The 20,884-nt window shown below is 39.2% G+C and overlaps 2 protein-coding genes across 3 annotated transcripts; both read left to right on the top strand.

Annotated features, from left to right (window-relative positions):
* Positions 1–6,586: 6,586 nt before the first annotated feature.
* On the top strand, positions 6,587–9,901 carry LOC111232030 (membrane protein FAM159A-like). The gene is made up of 3 exons (XM_022759366.1): positions 6,587–6,859; positions 8,494–8,630; positions 9,592–9,901. Exons 1-3 carry the CDS (start codon positions 6,678–6,680, stop codon positions 9,777–9,779), a joined length of 507 nt encoding a protein of 168 aa, XP_022615087.1. The 5' UTR covers positions 6,587–6,677; the 3' UTR covers positions 9,780–9,901.
* A 4,278-nt stretch (positions 9,902–14,179) lies between these two features.
* cunh19orf44 (chromosome unknown C19orf44 homolog) lies at positions 14,180–20,870 on the top strand. 2 transcript variants are annotated; one of them, XM_022759327.1, is made up of 11 exons: positions 14,180–14,576; positions 15,149–15,319; positions 15,414–15,541; positions 15,692–16,175; positions 17,019–17,385; positions 17,612–17,623; positions 17,949–18,028; positions 18,556–19,048; positions 19,256–19,345; positions 19,796–19,962; positions 20,236–20,870. In XM_022759327.1, the coding sequence occupies exons 1-11, from the start codon at positions 14,469–14,471 to the stop codon at positions 20,323–20,325; spliced, it is 2,190 nt and encodes a 729-aa protein (XP_022615048.1). In that variant the 5' UTR covers positions 14,180–14,468; the 3' UTR covers positions 20,326–20,870. The 2 variants fall into 2 exon arrangements, with proteins under 2 accessions (XP_022615048.1, XP_022615049.1); XM_022759328.1 differs by lacking the exon at positions 17,612–17,623.
* The last annotated feature ends 14 nt before the right edge of the window (positions 20,871–20,884 follow it).

Below are 20,884 nucleotides of genomic sequence, written 5' to 3'. Positions count from 1 at the left end.
GAAGTGGATCACTATGGAAAGCGATCCATAGGGTTAAGGTCCTTCCGATTAGAGGAAACTTCCCCTGGAGCCTAGACAGTGGTGGTGGTGATGAGGGATGGAGCTTGAGGATGGGAACGTCATCATGACAGGGAAACTTCTGATTGGATGGTTTGATTGGAGATGGTCAGGCATCCATGGTTGAGGTGGTGAAGGGGTGGAGGTGGGTCATGGACAGCTGAAAGACAGAAGAGAGAGAGAGAGTCCTTTTTAAAGTTTGACAGCTTACAACTGATTGGTTAAAGGCCAGCGTGCCAGGTTGTGATTGGATGACAAGAATGAACCGGTGGAGCTAAGAATTGGTAGGAAATGGTGATTGTGACTTAGAAGACATTCACAAGGAGGTAGTCTAGTATCTGTGTCTGAGCAAGTGCAATAGGATTAAAATGTAGTAAATTCCTAAACATCTCTGTGAGGAACTGAACAGCTATTGGTGTTCAGGGACATCAGTGAAAGGCTGAGCACTAATGGAGCCATGTACGTGAATGCATGTGAATGCATTGAGACTTATACAATTCAAGGCCAAAAAATTGTTGAAGGTGTTAACGTACATGTAATCAAAATATGTCTCTATATGGACTCTTTCATTGAAGGATAGTGGTCGTATTTTATATTCATAACTTCTTAACCCTTTGTTTGATCAGACTAACAAGTAATTGTGTATCCAAGGCCTGATATATATTGTTAAATCTGTGCCACAGAGCTACTGTGTTTGTCAAAAACATGAGTAAGACTCCTTCATTACTATGAACACACACACACACTGTAGTTTATTTTGACTCAGCAGAGCAAATGTGGATTAATCCATCGCTGAAAACAGTCCCCAACGAATGCACAGACGATATATATTTCTTAGCTGTTTGTAAGGATTTATGTCTTCAGAACCAGAACTTGGGGTTGAGTGCCACAGTCCATCGAAGTCTTGACTATTAAGAGGAAGGTGAAAGAAATGAAACCTTCACAAAGTTTCAATAACACACTGTAAAATATTTTGTTAAAACTAAAAATCCATCATTGAACATTTGTATGTTTCATTGTATTTATTTATTTTTGTTGTGCATTACTCTCAGTAGTATCCTTGCACAGATTGTAAACCGAGTTTGAAAGGGTTGAGGAGGAGATTAAAATCACTGGGAATGTTTTAACAAAGGTCATTCATATGATGTAATTCTTGATTTGCCTTCAACATATGATATTGAAATGTCCCATGGAAGAATGAAAGTATTACTGCAACACAACCTGTTGTCAAACTAATATATTCTACGGTGGCCCTGAGAGCTCAACGCACTGCACCTTAAGAAAACACATGCAAATACACAAACGCGCTGCAAATTCAGGAAACATCATCAATTTGACAACACATGCACTGCAGATACACACAACACAACGGAAGTGTTTCCAGGGGACACAAATAAGTGATGAACCTGGCTGGGACTTGTTGTTCGTTGCCCAATTGTGACTTTAAAAGTGTAAAATAATAAAAGTGTTGAATTACAACCAGCCGGGTTCATCACTTCTTTCTTATTAAGATATTCGTTGCCTTAATTCCAATAGTGAGAGAGAGAGTGAGAGAGAGACAGGAAAGTCAGTGAGAGAGATGTGGCGCGAAGAACCATGGGTTGGACTCGAACCCGGGCTGCCACAGTTAGGATTATGCCTTCAGACATTCAGTATGGTACAGCTTTTGTTCTGCATTCTTTCTGCACCAAAGAACCGATGAAGAATTAAACCAGAAATACTAGAGCAAAAATGTTTTATTCTACTGCATCAGATTCATTTAGTCCATTTGGTCCTGATGATTAAGCCTCAGGTTCTCATCACCATTGTATTTGGATGTTTTCCCTTGCAGTGGACTGAGGGGAAAAACCTCCCTGCATGGCGTATCCATCCCTGGCAGTCCTCTGCATCAATTGCCAGGCAACCGGCATTCATTGCCTCCAGGAGGGACATCATTGGAGATGGCATCACACATGGTGATGTTAGTTGACCTGTAACTGTAACAGTGATGGTCCTTTCATGTCTCTTCACTTTAGAGAGTTTGAAGCAGCTTCGTCCACATTAATGTGATGTTTCCCTTCAGCTTCAAGCTCCATTATTCTCTGAGGAAAAAGCAAATTCATAAAGTAAATTATTCCAATTATTCAAGAGTTTCTTTGGAATAAAAAGTCTTTGCAGCTGTTTCAATCATTCAGACATGGCTTCTCTGAGGACTCAGTCAATATGAACCAAACTCACTATGTTGATATTTCTAAATGCTCCCTGATCTGCAAGTACGCTGCCTGGATTTCATTCAGCCTGATCGCATTGTTTGCCACAACCATATCTACGACAGCAGCCTGATCTGCCGACAAGGCAGTACAGTAAAGCTGAAATACACAGTAACATTGTGACTTTCTCATTCTGAAAAATTGTGACAATAGATGCTATAGTGCAAATACTCAGAAATGGGGTGGACCCTTTGTCCAGCCTCTCTAAAGAACAAGCCATGATTGATGTCATGCTTAGAATGGCCAGATTATTATCTGGATCCGCACCAAATTGTACAAGCTCATAGAGCTCCAAACCATAAATATGTCTGTTTTTTGCTTCAAGATCCATGAATTATTTTCTGAGAAATTGAGTAAACTGTCCAAAAATGCCCCATCTTGCAGTGTTAAGGAAATTGATTTTTAGAAATTCTTGGATCTGCACCAAAATTTAATGATTTAATGATTCTTCCCAGGCCCATCCCCCATCCCTCCACTAAGTATGCTACAAATTGTTACAGTACCTTCTCATAATCCTGCTGACAAACAAACAAAAATTAAAACCATAACCTCCTTGGTGTAGGTAAATAATTGTTGCCTATATTTCATTTGAAAGTCAAGGACTTTGCAGCTTTTGTCCTCTAGATTAGACTCCTCTTCCTGTCATTCCGTGTCTTTGGCCCCTTTGGTTCATGCTTGCAAATAGCAATACAAAGGTAGCATCTTTCATGGATGAATGAGGAATGATTGCTGAGTGAAGAGTTGTGCCACGGAGTTTCACACAGGTGCATTAGAGATTCATAATTACACATTCATTTCTCTCAGCTGTGAATAGATGTTTTCTTTAGTTCTGCCATCCTACAGAGTTTTGGATCTTTCTATTATATTCTCACTGTTTTGAAAATGGATGTAAAAATGTGTGAAACCAAGGAAAACATGTTAATACATTTGAATACATTTGTAAGAGAGTACTTCTGTGCTGAGAAAGTGATAATGAAGATCAAGAGGATCAAAGTTTCATTTAGTGCGTCTTGGCAGTCGAGAAAAACAAATTTTTAAAGTAATTTTTTATTACATGCAAAAATTTTGAGTTCTCCACTTGTAAAAACATAAATTCATATATATACTGTATATATGATCACAGCATCAAGTGTGGTATAGCTTGTATACAACCGTTCTGCAAGCACCATATTAGTGAACAGTAGCTAATAAGCAACAACAGACTATGATTTGTTTGTTTATATCATCATTTATTTGGCTACGCCAACACATGTAGTTTCACAACTAGACTGGTACTGGAGGTGTGCGCTGAAGTATCCAGGTTTCTGTCCTTCCCTTTCATCATTTAATTCATTCAGTTCAATTTCCAATTAATTAATCAATTTAATAATGAAATATACAATTAAGTTTGCACACTGTTCTTTAAGTTTGAAAGGCAAAAGTAGACTTCATGCCGAATGTCTCCTTTCAGAGCTTTACATCACCAGCAGCCTATTAATGGAAAACATTTTGACCCGCTATGGAAGGATGACACATGTGTCGCTAATAACACTAATGAGGCCTCTGTTCTAGTCTAGTCTAGTCTAGTCTAGTCTGTTCTATTTAAGCCATGGCACTGTGACAGTGAGACAGCGTGTACTGCACCTAGATCCTGAAACTGAAGCAGCCAAGTGAAATTGATCATTAATTTTATTACATACACCTGTGCTTTGTGTAATGTAAGTACTTTTTGATAAAAAAAAGTCACTCATTTTGTGACATTTTCACTCAGAATGTCAGATATCATAAAGTCAAATTTTGACAGTAATCGGATAAAAAAATAATAATAATGATTTTATTTGGTGAAAGATCGCTCACTATCTGTTTTCTTTTCCTCGTTAGGAAATGTTAGGTCCGTCCAACGTAAAAGCCACACACAGAAAAATCAACACTGTTAAACTGTCCTGCACTGTTGTTTGCATAGCGTGACCTTTGTCATGTCGGTGATACTGAAGGTGATGCTGTTCTAAAACGCAGCTTGGACATGTGGTATTTGACAAGTCACAGTTAGGATGTTACATTTGAGTTAGACATGTTGACCTTTAATATCAGCTTCCTCTTTGGGTTGTTCAGTTATTAAACACTGGAGCACAAACTCAGATCAGTGCCGTCTCAGATATCAGCTGATTGTGTAAAATCTGAGACTGCACTTTGGAAAGGCACACACCTGTCTATACAACGTGTCACAGCTGACGGTGCATATCAGAGCAAAAACAAAGCCATGAGGTGGAAGAAACCTGCCTGCAGAGCACAGAGACAGGAGTGTCAAGGCACGGGTCTGGAAAAAGCTACAAAAACTTTCTGCTGCATTGAAGGTTCACAAGAGTACAGTGGCCTCCATAATTATTACATCGCAGAAAGTTTGGAACAACCAGGACTCTTCCTAGAGCTCACCGCCCAGCAAAACTGAGCAATCGAAGGAGAGGGGCCTTGATAAATCTCAAGACCAATGAAGTCAGAAAGTTCTGCACCTTGCTGTGCAACTTTTAGTGATATGTACTTGAGTTGCACTAATCCGTGTTACATTACAGTGCACTGTACACAAGAACTGTGACTGCTCACTTGTGTTTTTCTGATGACAGTGGAGACTGTTGAGAGTGAGGACAACATGGAGGTAGTTGAAGAGAGACTGTCATAAGTCTTCTCCTCTTCAGTAACACACATTTAGCAAAAGCATCACACTGCAGACCTCCTGTTCACAGCAATCACTGCTCTGTATGAATGTAGACGCAGCGACCGGACATGAGAACTCGAAATAGAGTTATAAGTTACCTGGACGTAACTTCAGTTCTATGAGTATATGTGTAATACATCTTAAGTTCCAATCAAGTACAGCGCCTACTATATTTTCATCAGAAACCACCAAGTACAGTTTGTGGTAATCTGATAAACCATTTCGAAAAAATGCAACATGTGAGCACACAATAAACAACAATATTAAAGGTGATAGAAATAGATTTTGACTCAGGCCCTCTGTGTGAGACAGTTCCACTACATCATGCAATGAGAGAGCGCTGCAGGGACTATTTTATTTTTGTATGCTAACCAGGAAGTTAGCATCACCCTGGTTCCCTCAACAAAAAGCCAATGGGATTTTTACATTGGCTTTTTGATTATTGCAAAAAAAAGAAGCTCTGTGACAAACAAAAGTTTATGATACTTACAAGTTGTGTTCAGGAGGAAGATTTTCACAAATGAACATCACCTAAATACAACCGCCAGCAGCCAACTACACCACGGTCACATGACTTCAGCGTCACCACCACTGAGTTTCCAACTTGTTATTAGGCTTAGCATGCTCACCTCTTCCTCAAAAACCTATTGTGCTTCTTTGGTGTAAATGAAACTATCTACTACTAAAGCAGCTGACTCACCTGTATCTTTGGGGCTCTCGAGGCCTGGGGCCCCAGGGAAGTTGCTCTCTTTGCCTTGTTTGTAGACCGTCTTAACCTTTATAAGATAATGACATGTATTTAAACTCATTACGTAGCACACTATATATACATTAATAATGGTTCATTTCTTTGCAGATTTCATACTTAAAACTTTGTCCTGATGAACAAGCCTTAATGACACTTAAAGCAGTTGGGCTTATATTAGGCACTGCTGCTGCAGTAAGTCCTGATTAATTTCATTATGACTGACTGCTCACTTAATCAGTGCATCGTTATTTAATCATATGTGTTTACCTTATCTCTGTATTGAGAAGGCTGAGCCCTTGTTATGGTTTCATCAAGCACATATTAACTTTGTATGCCACCATGATCTTACTTAGGTGGAAAAAACAAGTGAAGTATCTGAATGCTAAGTTAGTGTTAACTGATTCCTATCTGTTCATGCAGATGTGCAGTCTCACTGCCTCTAATGACTGCTTTAAATAATGAAATTTGAACATGTAACACCCTGTCTAAACACACCCTGGGAGTGCAGTAAAATAGAAAAGATTGGCAATGCCACATTTCATAAAATGATTTCTTCAACAGAACAATTATGAGGTGAAAACAAGCGACAAATGCATCAGAAAAACTGCATTAGATCATACAGACATTATTTTATATTTTATGTAATTCAGTACATTTGGAAACATTCAGGAGTTTTTCAAACGTAGCTGTTTTAGGAACCTCAGGCTTCATTTTATTATTTCTCGATCTTTGTTGAATCTCAGGTGAGAGAGAGAGAGAAAGAGAGAGAGAGAGAGAGAGAGAGAGAGAGAGAGAGAGATGGGTGGGGGGTGCATTAGTCTCAGTCCAGCAGCTCCTGTATCAGAAGTTGCAGCAATGGGAAACGGACGGGATGAGATTTTAATGTCCTCACCTCAACCGACTGTGTGTGTGCGGACAGTCTGCGTCTGATATGGGTTCGGACTGCGAAAGTTACTACAGCCAAGAAAACGTGTACGTGGAGGGCTTCACGTGTCCGAGAGCAGACAATGACACCGCGGCACTTTTCTGCTGCGGGTTCAGTGACTTGAAGTACTGTTGTGATGACCCCAACAGCTTTTTCCCCTACGAATATGGATACATGTGGTGGTTAAGGTAAGGAGGGGCTAATAAAAGCAGTGAAATTAACGTGTTGCACAGATTTTTTTTTTAATGCCAACCATTGGTGTCAGATGTGTGGTGGAGAGTCAAGGCTACTCGCAACTTCTCATTATGCTGAATAAAATCTCCAGAGCGCGATGTGCAACAGCAGGCATGATTTCAGACAGACAGATGTTCAGCTCAAAACTGGAGATCACATTCAGTAGGTCTACTTTTTAGCAATAGGATCTGTAAGGTTAAAATGAAAATATATATGTATGACCTGAGAAGCACACAATCTACTGTTTATGTCAGGGAGCAGGAATCTACATGAACGCTCCTGGAGCAATTGAAGATCACTTTCCCCTATATTTTATATGATAATTCAGTTTCTCTACATGCATCAACCTCCATTTATTTGCTTCCTTATTTTTTTTGAATTTCAATATTTGACTTTCCTCACTTTCCCTGTAGCTTTATATGTCATCCAGATTGTTGTGTTTCTATTTCTCCATGTTTGAGGCAGCTCATGCCTGGTGTTTTTGCATCTTTTTTTCTGTTATTATGTGTAATAAGAATCCCACTGAAACACACTCTTCAGGTTTGAATGCAGAACATGTCACTCATGCTGCTGCAGATTTGAAGCACACCAGAAACAAAGGATGGTAAACATATTTTTAACATCTTGCATATTTCATCCTTTGAGAGTACAGGAAGTATAAGTGTGTGGGTGCTCTTTAATTAGGAGTGAAATATCAGGGAATCTGATTTTAAACCATTTTCTTTTTTTTGTTTTTTGTTTTTGGTATTACCATTACTATTTCCTTGAGGATTTCCCATCTCTGCTGGATGCTTGCTGTCATATCTGCTGCTTTCTCATTGTTGTGATCTTAGTGGATTCTTCAGTTCCAGTTCTGTTATTCTTGTTTTGAGTTTTTTTTGTCTCAGGCATTTAGGATGCATAAAAACTTACTTACAACTTGTTATCCATGTTTAAACTACTCAAACTATATTGATTTGATATGGTAATTGGGCATAGGCTTGGTACGGCTCTATAGCTCCCAGAATTACTTTTAGCATGGTTAGCGGTTGCTAGGGGTACTTACAAACTCAGAAGTGGTGAAACTTGATATCTGATATTTAATTAACTTGATATTTTGGGCATGGCTGTGGAAAAAAAGGCTTGAGAGCACCCAATGTCAATATTGTGACAGGCACAAATAAATCAATGAATGGGAACCACTGAGGGGGAAACAGCTAGTCTCGCTCGTCCACAGATTGTGTTGTTTTAAACACATACACAAACCAAGATGTAAAGCTATTGCTGTTTTATGATAAGCTAGGATATTTCTGAATTTGCACTGAACAACAAGATTTTTTACAAAAATTTCAAAAAAAAGAAAAAGACCAATAGTCATTATGGACCAAAACATTCAGGTTTACAATTAGTTTAAATTTTCCTTTTTAAAAAAATAGATAAATAAAAATAAATAAATAAAGGAAACACATTTATAAAGTTTAAACAATACCAACATTTCAAACTGATGCAGATAGATGCATCATCTGCTCTATTTCCTTTCTACTGAATAGTATTCTGAGAGGATAAGTAAGGTGATGCTCCCTCTGCATCTTTGTTCTGTGTCTTCTAGTCTTGGAGCTCTGGTGGGTCTCTCTGTAGCAGCTGTGGTTCTTCTTGCCTTCATCATCACTGTGTGTGTCCTCTGCTACCTCTTCATCACCACCAAACCCAAAGGTCTGGACAATGGGCTGCCGCTCCGAGCACCAGGTACTGACTACATCTAATTCTGTTAACACATCAATAAAATACACTGAATTATTTAGGAGATACCGTGTGACATAAACTGTCTGACCCTAAGATTGTGAATGAAAGAACCTTACTAGACTTTACTCTGATTTGTGAGTTTGTTATTTTCTTATCTTAAAACTGCTCATATATTGAACACTCTTCACATGGTTGATGATCCATCTTTTTTGTGCCTATTCATTTATTTTGACAATAATGACAAAACTATTAAACTATCAGGACTGCCATGTAAGTGCAGTGCGACTCGGGTGGCAGGCAAGCTAGGCACGCTGATCTCTGGTGTCATAGACTGGTCCTAGGAACATGTAATGTCACCTCTCTGGCAAGGAAGGAGCAGGAGTTGGTGTGGGAGGTGGAGCAGTACCAACTAGATATAGTTGGACTCACATCCATGCACAGCTCTGGATGCTCTGGACTCTCTCCATTGCAGAAGTTGCCCAGGGTGTGAGGTGCACTTCTGTTAGTTCTGTTTTGGTTTCCACAACCCCTGAGGGAAATATCTGGCTCTTCTGCAGCTAAATGATCCACTATGTGCACCAGCTAGATGCTAACCATGTCGGTCTGATTTTTGTTGCTGGGCATGTCGAGCTTTTTGGCTGAAAACAGCTAGTGGCTGTGTCTGGACATGATGTTGGAGAGAGTGGTGAGGGTGAACCAAAATATTAAAGCTGGGGGCTTGAAACCCAAAACAATAAGCTGAAATATGCTATAATGCTACGTAAAGCTGAGGGGAAGTCTAGTTCTACATCGGAGTGTCAGAAGTGACACCTTTCTATTGATTGATTGTTTAAGTCATGCTTTCAAAAAAAAGATCTGGCATATAACATCTTTAAAAAAAAACATTACATCTGATGGTGTTCTTGCTTTGTTGTGTGTCAGGCTCTTTACTCACAAGTTTCTAAGTGGATTTTCTGCCTTACAGGTTCTACACCAAGTCCACAGGGACCAGAGCAGAGTCATGCCAGCGCACCTGCTGGTCCTCAAGGTTTCAGGAAACACTTCCTGAGGGGGAAGCTGGACTGTGACAACCAGCCCCCAGATCCTGACCGCCTTTTCCAGCGTTGCTTCATGGCTACTGTGACGTCTATTAACGTTGAGGGTCCAGCGTAGACATGGGGACTATTTGACTTTTTGACCAGTTACTTTTACTTTGATTCCTTTATGCTGGCTGCCTACCTGTTTTCTGCGATACTATCCTTCTTCTTCAGAAGGCTACAGGTTGGGCTGAATGTAGAATTCCACATCATCGGACCAATCCTAAGAGGAACTGTCATTGTTTCAAAGTTCAAATGTATTAATTGAGAAAAGTTATAAAGTTATACTTTAATGAGTCTTGTATACTATTTGTTTCTAAATGTGCTTTTGTAACGTGTCTTTTGCAGAGAGTCAGAACAACACAAAACTCTCATTGAAAACTGTTGGAGTTTGGTTTGATTGCTCCCACTGTTTTGTTGCCTTATTACAGGCAGCTTGAAGGAAAGTCAACAAAACATTTAAAGACTGTGATTGACAATCAAATATTTTCATGGTGGTAAGACTGCAGTAACGGGTCTTTGGAAAATGATGTTGGCTAGGTCCAAAATATAGAGTATTGAATACAGATCATTTAAAATAAATGGTTTGAATCGGGTTTGAATAGATGAGAAGGGCTGAGTTGTGATACATTTTTTAGAGCCCATTTCCATAGCAATTCCCCAAAAGTTTGTTTGAGAGTTTGCTGTTCCTGCATTTTATGTTTAACTAAATTTCATTAGTTATTTTTAGAATGAGAAATTACTTTACTATATTGAGTGATGAGTAATGATTGACATCATAGACTCAGAAACCTGAAAAACAAAGAAAAAAAACGTTGTGGCCTGAAGAGCTGTGTCTAAATTTGTGAGGGCATTGAGCTTACCCACAGCCTGATGGCCACAAACTCACTTTTTACACTGTTTTAGATGAAGAACAAATAACAGAAAATGTATGTTACAAATTAGGATTATTTAGGACTTAGATGAAAGGTGTGGGTGTTTCACTATTGAATGCATTATGCAAATTGAAGGCTCAAGCGTCTTTGGAGCTCGACCTGTACTAAAGTCAAGATATCTCCCTCTCTGCTTTTGATCTGTCTCTCCCAAACCCAAGTGTGATACTAACTCTAGATCTCCACTGGATGCAGCTCCATCATGCTCCAGTTGCATCATATCTCATTTCAGATGCCCACTGGAAGTGTTTCTAAAGTAGAGCATCTTCATGCAGCCTGTTCTACAGCAGCCATATTTACAACATAGTTCAGAGTTGTTTTGCCAATATTTTTAGCCTAGGGATGGCAGCGTCTGTCAGTCTGTCAGTCTGTCAGTCTACCAATTTTGAAAGATTTTTATAAAACTTTGTTCAGTCAAGGTCTCCAGAGTGTGAAATTCTTCTGAATGGAAGGAAGGGGTTCACCAGGAGATTCAGATTCAGATGTCTTTGGCAGAAGTATTTACTGAAAACATCAAGGCATCAAGGAGAAAAGTAGTGCCGGAGTACTGCCACACCAGTTCCTGAAGAAATCCTTTCTAACAGGGTGTATAAAACTCACAGCAACACATGGTTACATCTCACATTTTTTGTACCATTTCCAAATAATGCTTGTCTGTGTGAAGACTCTAAACCTGAACATAGTCACCTGTCTTACCTATCTATTGTTACGTGTGTCTTGCCTTTTGTTGTACTTCTAGGTCATCTTTGTCTGGAACTGGATTTGGGCAGTTCTCTCTTAATTATGTCTTTCCCTGTATCCTTATCTATAAGACTTTGATCGTCGTGGTTACTGAGGATAGGAATGGGGTCCTCTGGACACTATCACACAGAGGATGAATCCTTCTGACTTCACCATGAGGTCCACATTTGGTTTAGAGTGAGATGTCTACTAGTGGATGAAATGCCATGAGACTTGGTACACATCCTTTTGGGTGTGAATTGTTGTTTTTCACCATCATGAGGTCATTTTTTTCAAGATTTGTCCCAAAACTTTGGTTTATGACCAGATACCTGCACAAAGTAATCATGCTCCAATCAGCCCCAGCTGTCTTCTTTGTGTGACATAAACAAGAAAAAATAGTCTTGCTATACATAAATACAGAATCAATAACAATTGAATGCACAGTCAAGTATTTAATTCATGTCAACTGGCTAGCATTTTATAACACACACAAGTGAATTTCATGCTACACAGAAGCTGACAGGAAGCTTACCCAGTTAAAATAAGCTGCATTTAAAGATAATTGAGCAGAAAACAAGAGCAGCGCATGCTGGCAACAGGCTGTCTCTGACACCATGAATGGAGCCACAATGTGACACAGCTGCTTTTAAGAGCATTTAATCAAGAAACTTGTTATGGTCACATTTGTCTTTGAAATGGAGCTATAAAAGTCATTGTGTTTCATCTAATGTGGACATATAAAGTTCAGGAACCACTGGCATGATAATAGGTGGATTAATGTTGTTGACTTGTTGATTTCCCTGTGTTCAACCAAAAATTAGATAAACCATGTCACATATGCATACATCAATTCTGTACTTTGTGAAAAATGAAGAGCGGTGACAGTCTGGATACATCTCAGCTGTCAGTCTGACGCTCTTGTCCTGTAACAGTTTGTTTTGATAGCCTCATGTTGTAGCTAAAAAATTCTCATGTGTGCCATGACCTCTCAGCTCATTTTAACAATATTCATGTATCTGTTCATAAGCTTGTACTTAGAGCAAAATATTTGTCAGCTCAAGTGCCTCTTGCCTTAATGTGTATTTTCCAAAGTTACTAAAGTTATGACTACATGTTTGTGTGTTCTCTCTTCCTCTTCCCCTGATGCTTAGCTTTACTTTTATCTTGCTGTATCTTGAGAAATGTCTTTGAATTTTATTTTTCTCTTACCTTACGTAATGCATTTTTTATGAGTTCCAAGCACTAAAGCTGCTGTTGGAGCTGTGCAGGTGATTTATTCTCTGTTTGCTGGATGTTTTCAGTCAGTTCAATCAGAAAAACATCCAACGAATCACATAGATTTATTCCCTTGACATCAGATCATTTATGTCACATCACTTAACCCTAACTTACTAATCACTTCAAGCAAGTACGTCACAGAGGAGAAAAATATCTTAAAGATGCAAATCATACCTGCATCCTGCTACACTTCACTCCCTAGTTTTGGTGTAGCACCCTCAAATTCCCAAATTTCCTCCAAGCAAATTCTTCAAGTTCACAATTTACTGAAGTTTCAAACTTGAATGTACAAATTTTAAGCTTTAAGACATGAATGAATGTTAATTTTAAGATGTTATCCAAGGTCTCTTATTTATTATATTTTTCAAGCAGCAGCTCAGGTCTGTGGGCTTTGATCTGGAGGTTACAGCTGTAGGTTAGCTTTAGCTAAAACAACCAAATTCATATGTTAAGGGTATGACTGCGGTGTCCTTGCTGATACTAAAATGAAATTTAGCGGGATTTTGTTTGTAATTGTAGAGGCAGCACTTTGATACATGGATACACAAGGGCACAAGAAAATATCATAATAACATACAGTACATTGAATAATACAGGAACTATGCCAAGGCCAAGGTGACGAATGTTAATGGAACTGCCTGAATGACTGAAGTTCTTTGAGAGAAGTGCAAACAGTACTGACATTTTCCTTTACATTGTTGACAGCATAGTACATACAGTATAAAATAAGATCATTGTTATTACACATAGGTGCAGACTCAGATACTCATTTTGTGAACCACCTGAGTCTGCAGGATGCAAACAGCATTAGGCGATTCTGAATGCCTCAAAACAGAGGAATGTTTGACTTAAACGCAGTGGCACAGTCAGCGACCACGGGAAAAATGGAAAACAGAAAGGAAGAACTGGACTTGAGCATGTCTCTGCAGCTGGCTGCAGGTTATTACTAAAGAAACTAAAAAGTTCTGATATTCACCTCAACATATCATTCTCAGATTTATTTTTACAGCACTTTAAAATAACTGCTGTAAAACATGGTTATCACAGAGAAGCAGCTGATTTTTGTCTTTGCCCTGAGGTGTAATTTGGTGTCAAATATGCAGAACTGACTAGGACCCATGTTGCAAGTGTTTCAAAGTAATGTCAGTGTCATAAACAGCCGGCATAAGAATATGACCAATAAAAAGATAAATAATAGATAACTGTTTCTTATTGTTCTGAAAATAAATATCATCTATGTTCAAGAAGAAGAAGAAGAAGGCTCTTCTATAGAGAACCTCCTTGGAGATGCGTTAGGGGGAATGTATAGTCATCTAATCAAGTATCTCAAAGAAACACGATTGATAGAGAAATTTAACTTTATTTTTTTGTCGTTTTTTTCTTGCCAATCTAATGTTCCGCACCCCAATCCGGTAGGTGGCGCTGATGCACTTGCAAGTTGGTTGCCAACCGCCAATCAAAATTTAAAAAAAAAAAAAAAAAGGAGGAAGAAGAAGAAGAAGAAGAGAAAGAATAAGAAGAAGAAGAAGAAGGAGGAAGCTCCTCCATGGAAACAAGGGACGCCAGAGTAGTTGCTATCTACAAAGTAGGAAGTATATAGGTAGAGGCTGGTACACCACTTTACGTTAAACTATAGAGGGTCATGAAGCGTCTCCAAAAGAATATATTACGGACTTTTTATTCAAGTACACTATGTGTAGTTAGCCGCTAGCTAGCTAACATGAACGAAGGATGAAAACTTAACAAACTTGGCTGGCTCCTGTTAAAATAACTAAACAATGTATTAGTTGACACTTAGCCAAACAGCTTTCGGGAAGAGCGTCAGTTTGAAGATGTGGAAACGAGGAGGTCGAAGCTCTGCTCTGGACCGAGCTCAGGCTCTGCTCTTCGCGAAGAAGAACAGCAGAGGAGACGCTGAGTCCACACAAGGGACACATACAGTGAGTCTTTAACACGATTAATTAACTGTACCATTTAACACTAGACTAACACTAGGTAACAGTGCTGGAAGAAGTACTCAGATGGTTTTGCAAAGTAGCAAAAACATATTGTTGAGGTCCTTAATCAATCGCATAAAACGGTTAAAGGTCCTGTATTCAAAATAAAACTTCAATAAAAATGCAAAAGTATTGTCACCTAAATGTACTTAAGTATAAAAACCAACAGTACTGTCCAGAATAAACCCTGCATATGAATGTTTCAGCAGATAGATGTTGTTTTAACTGTTTACTTTTTAATTGATATGCTTAATCTGTAACATTTTATAAGCTGATCATATGTTTTGTTGGTAAAATCTGAATTCACAAAGTTACTAATGGCTGTCAGTGTCTACTGTCAGTAGAAGAACAATATAATGTAGCACAAAGTGGAAAGTAAATGTCATATACAGTACATCAAAGCACTACTTGATTGAATGTAATTATGTTGTTTTCCAACATTGGCAAGTAGAGCAAACTCTTAGGGTTTCTTTAAAACCAGAAACTTGTATTGTCACTCCTCTCCTTCTCCTTAGGGTGCTGTGGGTGGGTCTCTGAAAACCAGATCTGCTCCCCCAAATACCCAGACTGTATACTCAGATCTGAGTGACCTGTCCTCGGCCAGTTCAGCTCCTGAGAATGGAGCTGACTCTGTGCTCTCTGTTGCTCCTGTGAGGAGTCTGGGAGGAGAGGGGGGTTCTATCAAGGTAAACAACTTTAGAAATTATTGTAGCCTACCTGATGCTGTGTCGCTCAGAACATCAGAGCATCACAGTGGCTCTTCTTGTTGTCTTCTGGCAGGACCTCAGACTTCAGAGCTCTCTGGGAGGTGGAGGAAGCAGATTCTTGAAGAAGGCTCCACCACCTGCACCCAACTGCAGCCAGTCACCTGTCAGCAGGAGCCAAATGCAGCATAATCCTGAACCAGGGTACGGTTCTGTAGATATAAAAGAAACAGAATTATTAATGACTATGAGTGGAAATAATGAATATTTTCTCAAGCTAAAATAATTTCTGTTCAAATAGTCAGTGTGGAAATTTTTTTCTCTTTATGCGTCCCTCTCCCCCCATCTGGTCAGATATGTGTCATCTTCCCGGCTTGGCTCCCAGGCTGCTGCTATGAGTAGACTGGCTCAAATTGAGAGCCGTATCCGGAGCCGTCATCAGGCCCAGGAGCAGGCCAGACGGGGAATCTCACCACAACCAGAAGCTTCCAAGTCCCTGGAGGCAATTATGCCAGTCTCAGCACAGACCAACAGTGACCAGAGTCTGACAGGAAAACGTTTCCTCAAGAACAAGGCAACTGTAGATTTTGACAGTACTAACACTGCTGCCTCTGGGTCTCCAAAAGGCCCAGATGTTGGTGTCAGGTCCAGGTCCAGAGCTTCTGGTACTTTAGTCCCTTCAGCAGATTTGGAGATAAAGTCATTGAGAGTAATGAGTGGCGTGAGTCTGGAAAGTGATGAGGAGGACATGAGGAAACTGCTTGGAGACTCTTGGGATTCAACAGACGACAGCTTGTTAAGACCAGGGAGACCTTCATCCAAGAGAACAGTGGACAAGGTACTTATAAAATTTGCACCCTGAGCTGTTTTTGTTTAGTTTTCACTCCTTTTATTTACAGTCTTATGTCATAGACAACACGTGTCTTAGATAGGCACGCTATATATTGTTATTTTCAGGGTATGTTAGGTTAATGCAATCAGTTCACATGTCAGTGGTTGTGTTGCTAGTGTAAATAAAATATGTAAATGTTTTGAGTTTGGCACTTCATGTCCCATCATGCTTCAGGTGACGCAAAGTGTAATGTATTTATGGAGGCCCAAGTATCCCAATTCCATACTAGATACTAATTGTGAACAGAATGTATTATATGTTCATTTTCACAGTACACAAGAAATCAGTGTACTTTACTGTTTTGTACTAACAGGAAATGAAACAATACATTTGCAGATGCTTGTCTGTCACTTCAGCTTTTTGATGGCATTATGAGTCAGAATTTTTAAATATTTTTAAAAAAATTTTATTGGTTTGGTTTTTTGGGTTTTACCACCATCCACTATTTACAGTACATTGTATTTTAATACTGTGAATTGCTCCTCAATTGCCTTTGTTCAGTGGATTGTGGGGCAAAAATCAAGCCTATTTTAGTATGTACACCGACTTTTTAGATTTCATTTAATTTTGTCATAGTTGCAGGAGAAAACACTCCATATTCAAAAATCTACTCAGTGTTAGTGTATAGTATGGAACTGGGACACAGCCAGGGGGTTAGGTGTGATCTGAACCATGTTCCTCTTTTTTTGCATATCTGCACTCACAAACTCAATATTTTTTTTATTTTTCATGGTAGTTGTTTACAGTGTATGTATTTATGCACCAATGCTATGCTTTCCTCTGTTACAGATATCGAGCAAAAGCAGTCAGAAGGTTCACTCCACACCTCCTCCAGCTGCTGTTTGTCCTTCGTCACCCTCCAACGAAGCACCACCTCGCTCCCCTGCCTCTCTCTCTCGCCGTAGTTCTCCTTTTCGATTCACTGGCCAGGCTCAGGCCCACTTCAGCCCCTCTGTGCTCTCTCCATCCCCCTCTCCTCCCCGTGTCTCCCCCTCTCCTCCGAGGAGACTGAACTCTCCTCATAGGGCCGGCAGTCCACAGCGTTCCCTCTCCTCTATGTCAGGCCGCAGTGAGGTGCTCTCTCTGGAGGAGCTCTTTCCTGTGGGGCCTGGCTCCGAAGATCCCCACAGTGAGATGAGTTTCGCCTCTTCTGGAGGTGAGAGAAGTTCGTCAGGTTCATCAGGACAGATCACACTTAGTTAAGGAATAGTCAGTGGAACTTAAAATCAGTGTATACCAATTATAGCAGTGTCACAATATTGTTGTTTTAATCATTTACTGATGTCAAAAAGCTCCCCATTTTGTTTTGCATACAAGAGAAGTAACATGGTTCTTTTGTTCATCAATCATTTTTTTCTTCACTCTTATCTCATGCATCATAGATGGAAGACAAGGTACATAAATCTTTCCTCTGCAAAGTATTAACAGAAAGTTGTTTTGCAAGGTATTATAAGTTTATGACAAGCCTTTTTTAATGTTTAGGCATAAATTCCTGTTTTCAGGAATAAATGATGCATGCATTATAATACATTCGGACATGTACTACTTTTAAACATATAGCCATGTTATGTCAATCACTGATACAGCTGCCATCATCATTTTCCAGTTTTTATTTTTAATTTATATCAAATATGTATTACTAGTAGTCATACACATGGCAGTTGTGTGGATATATGCTGTTATTTTATAAAATTCAGTTGTGATCTTATGTTATTGCAGACTTCAAGATAAATGTGATGACATTAGACGATCTTGTCCCTGCTACCTTTGGATTTACAGAGGAAACGCCAAGAAAGGAGGTGGGGAATGACAGAGCAGTGTAATGAAATAAATTGTTAACTAGTTCTTGTTCATGTAATTTTGGAATTTTGACCAAAATTTCTACTTACGCACTGGACAGACTTAAAAAGATAGCCAGATTAATTTAAAGCTGCACTAAAGAATATAATGAATATTTTTATGTATATAATAATGGTTCCAATAACTATGTGTAATGTGAAAGATAATGGTCAGAGTGACGAACCTACAGAAAACTGTCATCGAAATCACTAGTTTCCCTGAGCTCCAATAAGCATTTGTTAAGACTGTTGTTGATTTTTGAATTGTAGACATTTTCCTTATCTTAATCAAGGGTCTAACGACAGATGTTGTCATATTCTGTAAAGACCCTAAAAGCAAATTTGTGATTTAATGGGCTATATAAATAAACCTGACTTATCTGACTCATATTAATTATAATAAGTTTGAGCTATTTTCCTTTTGATGGGGATCTCTGTGGATTCTCTGAAGGACTGAGGTTTTTGCTTTCTTTTTGCTGCATAAACAGAGAGAAGCCAAACACAGCGCCCCCATTCCTGGATCCCTGATCAGACATCAGCAGCCACCAAGACTGAGAGAGGAGGAGAAGGAAGAGGAACAACAGCAAGAGGAGGATGTGCTGGACTACCAAAGTGACTTTGAGAGTGAGAGCAGGACAGAGCCAAATTATAGTGCGAGCCAGGTTTCAGAGCACCTGCAAGGAGATGGAGATGAATTGGACGTAATGTCGGAGATCAGAGAGGAGGCTTCAAATTCAGACGTATCTTGTGAGAGGACAGAAGATGATTACTCGAGCACTTTCTCGGACACAACCTCGCGGACCTTAGATCGCAGTCAAACATCAGAGTCATTCAGCAGAAGCAGGCTCTCCAGATCCTCACTATCACACGGCAGCCTGACTTTAGGTCACAGGTCGAATAGGCGTGATTTAGCCAGAAAGGTTTTAAAAGAGGCAGCAGTACAGACCCAACCTGATACCATGGCAAACACATGGTCAACTGGTAAGTCTGCTATATGTTATATAAATGTAAGATGTATTTAAGATGTAGTAGAGGCCACCATGGTCACATTTCTTTAAATTAATCATCAAGTTATCAGGATTAGTTTGACAATGACATATTGATAGTAATAGTGCTACAAGTATCATATACAGTAAGTATGACCCAAGGCTTTAACAACGTCTGTCTCTGTGACTCTCTTCTCTCCAGGTATGGCTTCATTTCAACCTCCACTGGGCATGACCTACATGAATCCCACCCCTGTGGCTGCTCATACTCTCAGTGCAGAAACAGTAGAAGGTAGGACCCAATTAAACAGAGGATTAAACAGAAAATAAGATGCAACATAAATACACTTAGAAATCCTGAAAGCACTCAGAAAATCTACTTTGATCCAAACAATCCTTTAAATTGGTTCTATTTATGGTTGAAAATGTTGAATAGTTTTAAACCTGAACCTGAGTTCAGATCTACATCAAAGTAAAAACATGGTAGAGATACACAATAATGCCAATTTGTTGATGGAAGCCATGATTTTTTTGAGGAATATCTGGGATTTGTTCAAGAAGAATAATGCAAAATCATGAGTCAGACTCATGACCATTTCCATTTATCATGGTGCTGTAGCACCATCTGTTGTTGAAATGCAATTGAACCTTGCAGGGTGACTTCATATCATGCCATCAAGACTTTGGTTACAGTAAAACAGTACAAAACAAATGTTATTGTTCTGTGTGCCCCCTTTCTCAGCTCTCAGCAGCTTCAATCCAGCTGTATTTGTACTCAATGATATGCTGAAACAGCAGCTCGCCATGACAAGACGCTTCATCGAGAGCAGTCGACACCTTCACTCCTGCCTGGTGCAAGGCCTGGAACCACCAAACTACAGATACACCACCTTGGAGGACACCAAGGAGGTAAAGCACGCTACTTAAGGATGCACACAATGACATTCTAGTATTCAGTTGTGAATAATCCTGATTTACAGATTTTACTAAAAAATTTTGCTCAGCACAGGAAACTGTGTCATCACTGGTTTGTAGCTGGTCTCTCATTGTAGTGGAAGATCAGTCAGTGTCATGAGACAGTAGTAAATTGAACTGAAACCAGTCAGGTATTATATTCAAGACTAAAAGGTGGCTTTCTTAAAGCTGTAGTTAACTCACACACGTTCATCATTCTTTCCACAGTACATTCGCAAGCACAGACCTCCAAAACTCACAATGGAGGAAGCCTTAGAAGAGGTGCTGCAGGAGATGAGAGACTGCCACTGTGTGTGACAGTGTATGCACAGTCGAACTGGAATACTGAACTCCCATGTGCATTTGCCATTTCTTCTTGTATGAGTTAATAAGATTTATACATAATGAAGTACTATTTTTCTACTATGGAATTATATTTGTTGTCAGTCAGTCACCGTACATGCCATGGAGACTGATTCTTCTGTAAAGTGCACTCTAAGATCATGAGCCTCTATAATGCAGAAAATCACATCATACATTCAGTTTTTTAATTTGTGTCAGTTTAAGTCATGTGATATAGTCACATATGAATGTATCAGATTTTTTTAATGGGTTCATTGTGTGACATAAAGGCAATGACACACCCACACTTTGCTAGTGAAATAATATAAAGCATCCCTGCTGTCACTTGTACATTCTTAGAAAATCGTGATAAACAATGTTACACCTTCATGACTGACATTCTGTTATAATGCATTGGTTAAAATAGTATTTAAAAAATCTGAAAATGTCCACTTCAAATCTAGAAAACAAACTTAATCTGCATTTCAATACTGTATTTAAATCCAGACTGATGTACATTTATAGTTTGAGTAAA

The sequence above is a fragment of the Seriola dumerili genome, unplaced genomic scaffold (genome assembly GCF_002260705.1).
Source record: "Seriola dumerili isolate Sdu_G_001 unplaced genomic scaffold, Sdu_1.0 BDQW01000321.1, whole genome shotgun sequence".
NCBI lineage: Eukaryota > Metazoa > Chordata > Actinopteri > Carangiformes > Carangidae > Seriola > Seriola dumerili.
The sequence above is the reverse complement of the archived record's forward strand: the minus strand, read 5'-3'. Positions and strand labels throughout refer to the sequence as shown.